The 11,726-nt window shown below is 36.1% G+C and overlaps 1 protein-coding gene across 1 annotated transcript in view; it reads right to left on the bottom strand.

Moving 5' to 3' along the window:
- The window catches only part of LOC149530517 (P-loop containing nucleoside triphosphate hydrolases superfamily protein), a 38,392-nt gene extending 26,915 nt beyond the window's left edge, over positions 1–11,477 (bottom strand). Inside the window, exons 1-7 of the mRNA XM_089808790.1 lie at positions 11,271–11,477; positions 11,049–11,178; positions 8,526–8,684; positions 7,549–7,898; positions 7,320–7,458; positions 6,975–7,072; positions 6,710–6,866 (exon numbers count right to left, since the gene is read on the bottom strand). Of these exons, the coding sequence (XP_089664916.1) occupies positions 6,710–6,866; positions 6,975–7,072; positions 7,320–7,458; positions 7,549–7,898; positions 8,526–8,684; positions 11,049–11,178; positions 11,271–11,329 (1,092 nt within the window). The 5' untranslated portion in view covers positions 11,330–11,477. The remainder of the gene's footprint in view (positions 1–6,709; positions 6,867–6,974; positions 7,073–7,319; positions 7,459–7,548; positions 7,899–8,525; positions 8,685–11,048; positions 11,179–11,270) is intronic.
- Between the last annotated feature and the right edge of the window lie 249 nt (positions 11,478–11,726).

The raw sequence follows: 11,726 nt of genomic DNA, 5'->3' as shown, positions 1-11,726 counted from the left end.
TGTGGGGTTATTTTTTGTTTGTTTTTTGAATTTTTTCAGTATTTATTATTCAATCTCAAGGGACATCAAAATGCACAACAATGAGGAATTGAAAGTGGGTTGTGGAAATAGAGTTGTAAGTGTTGAGGGTTATAGTGGGCAGCAACCTGACTTGTCTAAATGCCCTTCGACAATGATGAAAAAACATGCATTGCAAGGGTCTCCAATATGTTACACCTAAGGATCAAAAGAGAAAAAAAATTGGGGAGACTGAGATGTGAGAATCTCATGTTTGTTTGGATGACTTTAGGGGCAGCTATACATAGGGGTGAACCCTCAATTTTGGGTATTGCATATGTTACATCCCAATTTTTGACCTAATTTATAATATAGCCGTTGTGGTTCACATGAAGTCAATTGACAATTAAACTTGTTATAATCCTGCGAAATGGTAAGATGGTTAGTCGTTATAATTATTTATCACGAATTCATGGAATTGAATAGACGATTAGCCATTATCATTATTTATGATTAAATAACTTGTTATGGTAATATGATTTAACTATGGAGAATTTCCTTGCAGGAAGCACGTCGAAGGGGTGGAAGCATTATCAGAAAAAAATTGGAAACAAGAGCATCGTCGTTACTGAGCAAATGGGTATGAATCGTGAATCACCATGGTTGAGGATTTAGTGACTTGAACATCAAAATACAATCGATGAAACCACATGAACTATTAAATAAATAATTTAAAACATAAAATAATTTAATTGCACTATAAAACATACCTCAAAGGATTTTAAATGATCTTTCATCATATTATTATAGTATATATGTATATACATACATATAGATATAAAAATGAAATGGCACCATTATATTATAATTAATTAATAAAATGATGTCACCCCATTGATATACTTACATGAATGTATATAAATATATATTAAAACAATAATCGAATTATAATTTTCCAACTCTTTCTTCCATCCTTTTTTATTTTTCCTTTCTTTTTTATTATAACCGATTTAACACTTGGCATTTTAAATTGGCAAATATTCTTTACGTTACGAAAGCCAAAGAGTCTTCTTAGACATTTATATTTGAGTCTGTTGAGACAAAGACAAAAGAATTCTCATTCCAGATATCCTTTTTAAAACCACATTCTTTCCTTGCTTTTACAGCTTCCTTCTTAATCGATACCTGCTACACATATAGCATATATATGCAAGACAATTAAAACTCTTTATTATGCAACAACAGTTTGATCACTGTTGTTGGTTCATGTTTTCTATGATTATCGAGCATGATTATGTATTGTGATAGTGACCATCCAAGTGTTATTTTGGTTCAAAGAGAAGGAGCCATCGTTTAAGTTTTTCTGTGGACCTTCATTGTGGACATTTTCTCTGCAACTATCATTGGCAAAGTGTTGTTTAAATGATTGTTTTGCTGCAAGTGTTTAGTGAACATTTGTTGTGCTATTTCTGTCTTGAGATCTTTTCATCTCACAACAATGTCATCCCAATGCAGTCAACTGTATATGCTCTTTCCTTGATGAGGTTTAATTAGTACTTAAACCCAATGGTTACGTTTGCAAGCATCCAAAGTAGAACTGAAACAAATTGTTTAGCAAGACTCTAGAAAGTTCCGGATTTATATCAGGTCATGTGATAATCATTTTCAATTAATGTTATTCCAATATTTTTTATAAATCAATATCCATATCTACAGCTATAGATTATCCTCAATTATAACTAAATAACTCTAGGGAGTTGCATACCAATAAGCATAGTGAAGTGATTATATCATGCAGTGATAAGTTATCTTTGCCAATAGACATTGGAATCGGATGATAATTATTTTAAGAACATAATCATGTAACCACAAATTGTGAAATGTTGGATGTAAGTAATCTTCACGAATAAATTGACAAAGTCATTTGCTCTGAGATTCTAACACTTGGGACTCACCCGGCTATATAGCCAAGGAAAAGGGTGAAGAGGTGAGAGAAAGGAATCTGCAATAACATGAAACAGAATCAAATGACATAACAATGTTTATCATTTTTAATATGAATTATTTAATAGCTCATGCATTGTCATAATTATTGTATTCTCCTACTGTCAAGTTGAGTGGTGTGATTAGATACCACAATGCTCAATGGATGACAAAATGTTCCCTGTCTATTCCGAGTAGGGAGGGTCTTTCTCGTTAGAGATTGTGTGGGGATAAGTTATGGTCCGAAGTTGGGTGGTTAAGCCCCTAACAATGTTTCACCTCTCCACAAGTTGTCGGACATGCAATAGACAAAGATAAGCTATGCATTCAAACGTTTGTCGAAAATAGGTATTTTCACTCTTATGATGTATATTCAAGTAAAAAGTAAGATTAATTGAGTTGTATCCTCGTTACAATTATTTCTTAAAATGAAAGCAATTCTTTCGTCAATATAATTGGCAACTAGTTAGATCGGTTGATCTTCTAATATGGAATATGTTTATAGGATTGTCATTTCAGTTTTTCATATATAAGAATAATGATTATGAGCATATCTTCTAATCTTATTTTAATGCCACAATTTAGCAAGTTGGAAGTAAAGGAATGATACTGTGGTATCTAAAGCCCTAAGTGATATAACGATATCTAATGCCCTAAATGATCCAATGGTAATTGATGCCCAAAATGATATAATAGCATCTAAAGCCCTAAGTGATACAACAATATCTGATGCCTTAAATGATCCAATGGTAATTGATGCCCTAAATGATCCAGTGGTATCTGAAGCCCTAAGCGATACAACGGTATCCGATGCCCTAATTGATCCAATGGTAATCGATGCCCTAATTGATACAGTGGTATGTGATGCCCTAATTGATATAATGGTATTTAATGATAATCGTCATTTGATTTTGATATAGCAGTATTGGATGGTAGTCGTCATTTGATATTGTTATAGTGGTATTTGTGAACTAACCTAAGTGGTTGCAAAAGCATCCCTAGATTGATTTCAATGTCGAATTCCATGGTACGTAGATTTTAATTTCCATAGTAAATTCATTAATGGTGTTTTCAATTCTTAGTTAAGAAATTTTATTTAACTGATTTTAGTCGTAAATCCCATTCATATGAGCGTAACTGATATAACTGTCTTTCTATTATAACTCTCTTTCTATGAAAATGAAGTAATAATTGTAATTCTTTGATATGCGAGTTGTTAAATAAGACCCGAGAAAAGTGTATGTTACAGTGTGCCATGGGGTTAAAGATTGTCCAGATTTAATTAAAGAGGAGAGAATAGAGTCATAGATTGCACAAAGAGGATGAAATGGGTAAACAACGTTTGGCAATATCAGCACCTTCTTTTGCAAGTGCACAATCATCACAAGGAAAATGAGTGGTAGTGAGAAAGTAGCATCAGTTGAAAGTATGTTTAATGTGCAGCACAAGAAGCTACAGAGTCTTCCATTGCTAAATTTGTTTTGCTAATGCTATCCCATTTTATGAGGCTTGTTCCTCTTCTTTCAAACGCATGGTAAAAGATGTAGTCATTATAGACACCTCATTCATACTTGCTAGAGATCGTAAGCTACAAACTACACTCCTAGACAACGAGTATTCTAAAATTAATGCATTGTTGGAGGATATGAGACAGACCGGATAAGAACTATTGCTCTATTTTGATGGATGGTTGGACTAATGTTACATCAGCCACTCATCAATATCATTGTCACATCCCCATTGGTTCTTATATTCTGAAAGTCGTGGATTGCTTAGGGAACCATAAGAATGCAAACTTCTAGTTTACTATTTTAAGAGATGTCATAGATGAGGTTGGGCCTGTTAATGTTGTACAAACGGTTACAAATTCAGCATATGTGCAAATTTGATGTTGGAGGGTGCTTATAGTATGACATGTCCTTAAGCTCAACTTCCACATCTGCTAGGTTTAGTAAACCAAAAAACTCTTCTATTGATAGTTATTTTGTGCATAGAAACACACCTAGAGCACAAACATCATTGGAGGGTATTGGATGGAACCATGATGTGCATGAGCAACTTGACATTCAATGTGCTAATTTTTGGTTTTTTAACAAATTCTCCTTCAATGTTGTAGCAAGTCCATATCTTCTAAATTTTGTGACTGGTTGTACAATAGCGGGAAAAGGCTACAAGCCACCTACTCTTGTAGCCTTGAGTGGGAGGTAGTTCACTTATTTCAAACTTTAATACTTTTACTTGTTTTTGTTGAAAGTAATTTTTCTTAGTCAAAGTTGTGTACTTAAAGTTAATCTCATTTTTTATTTTGTGCTTGTAGATTGTTGAAAGATGTTGTTTCTAGGGGTAAAGATGTGGTTGAAAAGCAAAAGTTACAATGGAAACAATATGGTTGCACCATACTTTCAGATGGATGGACGGATGGAAGTAACCGTACCATCATCAACATTTTAGTTTCTTGGAAGGATCAAGATGTCTTTCTCAAATCCTTGGATGCCTTGAACAAGATAAAGACAGATGAGACTTAGGCTCTAATGCTAGAGAATGTTGTGATAGAGGTTGTGGCTGAAAATGTGGTGCAAATCATAACCAACAATGTCACGGCATATGTGGCAGTGAGTAGGATCTTACAAGAAAAGCATAACACACTCTCTTGGTCTCCTTGTGTAGCACATGTTATTGACTCTTTTGGAGGATATAGGGAAATTGGATTGGGTGAAATGGGTTGTAGAGGAAGCAAGGAAGATAACAAAATATATCTACAATCGCTCTTGGATCCTTCGCTTGATGAGAGACTACACTAAAGATAAGGAGTTGGTTACTCGTAGTCACAAGATTTGCAACGATTTTTTTAATGTTGCAAAGTGTTCTTCATCATATGAATCCTTTGAGGCAGATGTCTGTGTGTCCAAAATGGCTACAATCAAGTTATTCAAAGAAGGTCAATGGACAGAGTGTTGCACGCATTGTGTTTGACATCTAGTTTTTTGATCGAGCTACAACAATTATGGAGGTAGCTTGGAAAATTCAAAATTTGATTTTCTTTTGCACTTATTAATCAAGTCTTTCATTATTAATTTATTAATCTACTCTCTGATTAATAATTGTTTTCTACTTTTCAATTGTAGGTGGTGAAGCCCTTGGTTATAGAGTTCTCCGCTTGGTAGATGGGGAACAAACCCCAATGGGGTCCCTTTATGAGGCCATGGATAGGCCGAAAGAGGCTGTAAGAAATAAGTTCAAGGGAGAGGGCCTAAAATTTCAGCCCATATGGGATATTATTGATAAGAGATGGAGCAATCAGCTCCACCAACCCATTAATGCAGCGGAGTATTTCCTCAACCCTTGTTATTGCTTCTCTCCATCAATGCGGATTCCAATGGAGAGGTCATGAAGGGCTTTAGTGAATGCATGCAGATGATGGTACCTGACATTGCGGTGAGAGACCTCATTGCGGCCGAGATGGAAGTGTATCAAAATGCAACAGGCAAACTATTCTCCTCAACCTTGGCAAAGAGAGGCAGACATGCTCAAACCCCAAGTGCAATATTTGGAATTTGGAGTCTCTCACATGCATGATAAGTAGATAAATACTAAGCTACAAAAACTTGTCCTCATCTTGCTTTCTAACTCTTTAATATTTATCTTGTAGATGCTTGGTAGCAAAATTGGGGCGGCAATGTCCCAAATCTGCAAAAGCTTTCTCTTCGTATCTTATGACAGCCTTGTAGCCCATCCAATTGTGAGCGTAATTGGAGCTTGCTCGAATATATTAACACAAAGAAGAGGAACAAGTTGGCACAAAAACACCTAAATGACCTTGTCTTTTGTGCATTATAACCTCAAGTTGCACATAAGAAAGGTAATGTCAGGAGCAACTGAGCCACTTGATATGGATGACATAGATCCTTTTGGCAATTGGACAACACAAGAGCAGCCTTCACTGTTCACTGAGGATGAAATATAGGACATGCAGAGGGAGGCTATGGAGGAGGGTGGTTTTGCAGTGGGACTAGACGACATTTAAAAGGACAGTGAGAGTGAGGATGAAGATGATGAGGAGTCATTGCCAAGGCCAACACCAACACCACCACAGACGACTACTACGGCTAGAACTACTAGACCCCCTCCCTCTCCCATAGTTTTTACTAAAACTACTAGAAAGGGGAAGAGGAAGATGTAGACTAGTTTCATATTGAACTTGACATTTGTATTTGCTTATATTTTGACAAAGACAATTCGGTATTTGTAGCTTGCTTCAGAGTTCAGAGTTTGTGACTACATCGGCATTCCACATGAGGATGTGATTTTGTTACTTATTGCTTTTATATATATCTAGATCAGCTTGTTTGGTTTGTTTACTCATTTACTGACTCAATACATACATCTACTTATTGAATTTTGTGAAAAAATGCATTTTTAAATAAATTAAAGTCATTTTTAAAGTTCCCGAGAAGTTGTCGATTTCTCTCCGATATTTGCCAAGAAATTTTTTTCCAGCCTCGCCAAGAAGTGGCCAAGAACGAGATCTTGAACTATGGATAGTACAGCATAGGCTGAGAACAGTTGTGCCATAGGAACTATAATATTGTTCTATATCCAGCTTAAATTATATGATATATAAAATGCAGAAAATGAATGTCCACTTTCAATACAGATCCCTTCAACTAATGTTGAATACTCAAATATAAAAGAACCTATAGCAGAATATAAAGAAGGCAGAAAACAAAACCTCGGGTTTATTCTTTATATTTTTTGCTCTATGTGCATAGTCCAATGTGCTTAATGTCTCCTCAAGACAGTGAACAGATGGTGAAACAGTTGCTATGATACAAGTCTTTGTTCTCCCTCCTAGTGAATCACGTAGCAATCTTGTGAGCTTACTATCCCTGTATACATTTTCTGACTCAGACAACATATTGCAGTACAAAACCCTTGCCACAATTAAAAAATTCAACTCAAACTTCAATATACCAAAGAAACTAGCACAGAAGTACCTGTAGGGAATATGTCCCAGATGCTCCACAAGGGCAGTGATAACACGACCCAAAGTCAGCAAGCTTTTATTAATTTCTCCCGCTTCCCTTGCACGACCCTGCAGATCATTTAGGATATTTTTAAACAATTATCATCTAAAAAAGCTCCTATCTGCATCAAAAATATTTTTAGTATTCCAAGTTCATCAGTTAATTGCATTTAAATTTTACATTTGTAACTCAAGAACATCAGTTGCCCACAGAATTTGCCTCTATATAGAGGGCAGGGGACCCACATGTATGTAAAGCAAGCTCTATTAGTAAACACTAAACAGCTAAAAGTTTGGTACTTTTGAATCACTTCACCTCCCTGGCCCCTGAGCGGGATATATTTTCTGAACCAGCAAGATCGACCAGATTAAGCTTTCCACATTTTATTAACTCTTCACCCTCCGGTGTAGCTTCTTTGATATGAATTGTTATAGAAAATAATGAGTGTGAACGACTGCATCCAGAAAATGAACATTTCAAAATCCAAAACTAAAGGCAATTTGGCATAAAGAGGACACGAAACACAACAGATAAATTACTCTACCTAGACTGCTTATTAAGAAGTGTTTCTGCTGTGCGTCGCTTGGCAGAACCTCGTTCAAGTAAGGTAAAGATTTCACTGGCACTTGTAACAATTTCTTCCTCAAGACCCCGCACAAGGACTCCACCTTTCCCATCCTCCATCAATGCCAGTGGCTTTCTTTGTTTTTCATCTGTTACAATCTTTGACAATTCTTCAGGTGCTAGCAAATCTGTAATTTCTTCATTGTACAATTCTAAAAATGTGACCTTGACACTATATTCTGCATTCTGGCTCTCCAATGTGTCAAATATTTGTTTAACAGCCCTTGGTATCACACCAGCATCAGAAGGAAGTCCTCCATTCTGTCCACCCTGCATGTAAAAAGACTCCTCTGCATTGTCAAATTTCATATATAAAAGGTTTACTGAGAAAGTTAAGCAGACATATTCCTAAAGATCATACATTGATGCCAAAGAATAGTTAAAAGGCAGAACAAGAAGCATAATTGTCTCCTACACCACTAAGTAAAAAAGGGCACATGATGGTATATATATCAACTCATCCTAAAGTTTCATCAAGCTCGTTTTACATTAGTAAATAGCATTTGTTGCATTTGCAAATTTTACAAACACTAATTTGTGTCTGGCTCAAACTTGATTTAATATATGATTACATCTATAATCTATTTAGAAAAGTCTATACTAGAGTAACAATTTGCAATCCTCCCCAAAGTAGCATCAAAGCTCCCATTTGCCATTGATAGATTTTGTTTGTTATACACAATTAATGCAAATGCTAATTTGGGTTTAGCTCAAAATTGATTTAAACGTGACAAACACAAAACAAGAAAGACTAACTTAGAATAATAAAAATCAACATAGAACGGTTTAAAAAGCCTATGGGTACATACTGATGTTGAAGATTGCAATAAGTAGTTAAGGAACAAAAATCCCAAAACTCATTCAAAATTATCTGTGTAGATATGCACATAAGCTTACCTTGGTCTTTTTACATTCACCTTCCATGGTGTAAGTTTTCCCTGTACCGGTTTGTCCATAGGCAAAGATGGTACAATTGAAACCTTCTAACACCTCATTTACAATTGGAACCATAGCTTGATCATATAGATCTTTTTGTTGTGCAGATGGACCAAATACCTACATTTAACAAGTGGTGGTGTTAGTTGCCATGCAATAAAAGGCTATAAACTTACAAACTGATATCACATGATTTAACAGTTGCTCCTATAGTACATATAGTTTAAGATTAAATGACAATCAGGAATGAATGCACACACACACATATGTATATGTATCTTTCAAAGAAAATTTGTTTAAACCTTAGTTACTGATTGGGATGCAGATCCGAGAAGTGGGTGCACAGATGTGCGATTTTTTTGGGGGGGGGGACTCATATACGTGTGTGTGAATATATGTGTGTGTGTGTGTGTGTGTGTGTGTGTGTGTGTGTAAATGTGTATGCGTGTATGTATATGTATGTATTTATGTATATACACACACACACACACACAAAGAAATGAAAAAAACATACAAAATTAAAACATTTAATGAATAGTCTAGCTGCAAAGAAAATGTGATGAAGAGCAGTTGAATGGCCTCTTTTAGGGTCGTTTTAGGGTTTTGGAGCAAAAAATAGGTTGAAAACACTTTTCTCCATGTGCTAATGAAGAGTTTTTTAAGTGGCAAAAATTAGAGTAATTGGCTTTTCAACCGCCTGGGTCTGCAGAGGCTGTTGGAGGCACCCAGATGTAAGCAGAAGCTGCCCGGAAGCCACTCCCAGCCAGCCAGAGACCATGGCTTCCACCCCACCAGCTGGCTGGGAGTGGCTTCCAGCTCACTTCTGCCCACCTCCGCCTATGCTTGCTTCCACTTCTGCCTCTGCAGGCAGGAAGCCCGAATCAGTATCCAAGTTTTAAACCATACATCAGGTGAACAGGAGTCCTTCAACTGTATGGCACATAAATTTGTATTCTTCAAAATAGGATAAATAAGGAACTCGAGAGATTAATATCAAAGGATTCAAATTTGATCTTTTTTCCTAATACTAAGAGATTTGGAATTGTAAACTACTTTTCAAAATTTTCCGCGGTAGTTGGTTGTATATACCACCAACTGTGATCTATCAGATAGATCAAATGAAAAGATGATTACTTCTTTATATTGTAATCACAGGTTTGCATTTCTGGAGCATTAGAAATATTTATTATTAATAGAACAATCTTCATAGTAAACTGCAACCTGCTTGCTAAAAATAGAACTGTCATTGAAAAATCCCGTAAACAAATAGCACATCATATAGGTTGATGTAATCATTCTATCATTCACTCCCTGGATGAAAAATAATGTGGGAAACAAATGACTACTCATTTCAACACGGTGTAGGCATTGACCAGGCGCTTGGCTTTTGATGTGTGAACAATCAGAAAAGTAAGCACTAGTTACAAAGATCCGCTTCAACCAGTTTTGTTAAGGCACTGCTAACATGAACCTGTTAAAAAACCTAAAGTCTGATATTCTTCACTGTGAGGTAGTTGCATTCAATGTTGTTTCTCCCTGGGTGAGTTCCTATATTGGATCTTTCTTGACATATTTTTCGGTCAATTGAAAACACTAATATTTCAGTGGCATAGTTCAATTTATCACTTGTTGATAATTAGATATCTATTTGTAATTTTACGTACTGCCTATTTATTGTCTTCTCAAATCCCTCCGTTCTTTAATGGCTACTTGTTTAGATAGAAATGCATTCACTTACATTTGACTGACCATCTCCCCCAATCATCCACACAAGTCTCCTTATTGCAATGACAAATTAAAAAATGTTATCAGTGCCTGCTAATTAAAGGCTGGCAATACTATGTCAGAGCATCGACGTGTCTAAAATTACCTCTCAGAAGACCATTTAGGTTTTTATCATTGGGATTTCAAAACAAAACATGCTTTTAAACGACAAAAACTGATGTGGTTATTACACCCTCTCAGTAACCAAACCTCAGACTGATCAATCAATGACTTGATACATTCAGAAAAAAAAACGCCAATAGAGTCCACATGATTTTTTAGAGTTTGCTAAGGATGAAAATCGGTAACCACTTAGGCATTTTCTTGTTCGGGGAATATTCCGGAGAAAATGCGCATGGATTGGCCTATTTTGTGTAGAAATCAATTGTAATTTAGGCCGTGGGCAATTGAAAGTAACCAAAATAGTTTACAACTAAAACGTACATCTTGAACACTATTTGGTTCAAGGTCATGTTTGATGTCATATCAATCAAAGAAGATAGTGTTTGATGTCATTAAATGGAAGTGCTCCGCAGTACAGGTTTAAAATGGAGAACCGCATCGCACTAGAGAACCGATGCAAACATAAGAACCGATCATTGCCCCCTACTACCTCGAAGCTCAGCCAAAGCTCACAAAATGAGCTCTACATTTGTTTTTACATCACTGGGATGCATCTGTCTTTCCATTACTATATGACAAGAGTGTGAGAGATTTTACCTTATCGAAAGTAAATGTCCGATCTATCTGTTTGCTAGCGATATTTTGACAGACGGTAACTTCTCGCTGCCATTCATTACAAGAAACGACCTGAGGAGCATTTGTTCTCACTTCTTCTTCACTAAACGGCCTAAAAAACCATCCAACGAATAGGATGAAAAGATCAAAAAACAGCGAAAATGCCATATATACAGAATCGCACAAAATTACTTAAAAGGGTACCTGCACCGTAGCAGAACCTGGACATTCACGCCCTTATCCTTGTCATGGCGGCTTGCCATACTTACATATATCGCTGGAAAATCAAGTTGCAGGCAAAAAAAAACCCCAAGTCAGGGTTTCAGAGTAATACTTATTTTCGTTTAGTTTTGAATATCCCTCTTCCCGCTCGCATCCCGTTTTTCCCCTCTCCTTTTTAACCTACGCTTTATATTTTTTCCCGACTTTGCCTTGTAATATCTACTTAATTCTGTCTGTGAGTGAAGCGCGCTTAAGTGGACATACGAACATTTTGAATTTTTACGTCTTCGACCAATGAATGAATGGAAGAAAGCAAATATGATGTTGCTGTCTTTTGACTTCAAAATTAGTCTGGATTCGCAGAATTAATTTGGTGTCATTTAACGGGATTGAGAGTGGCCAAATTGGTTGAGGCGTCCGCTCTAGATTTCGAAACAA

This window comes from Cupressus sempervirens, chromosome 11, assembly GCF_028749045.1.
Source record: "Cupressus sempervirens isolate cs-2001-9-10 chromosome 11, ASM2874904v1, whole genome shotgun sequence".
Taxonomy (NCBI): Eukaryota; Viridiplantae; Streptophyta; class Pinopsida; order Cupressales; family Cupressaceae; genus Cupressus; species Cupressus sempervirens.
This window is presented reverse-complemented; position numbering and strand designations above follow the sequence as displayed.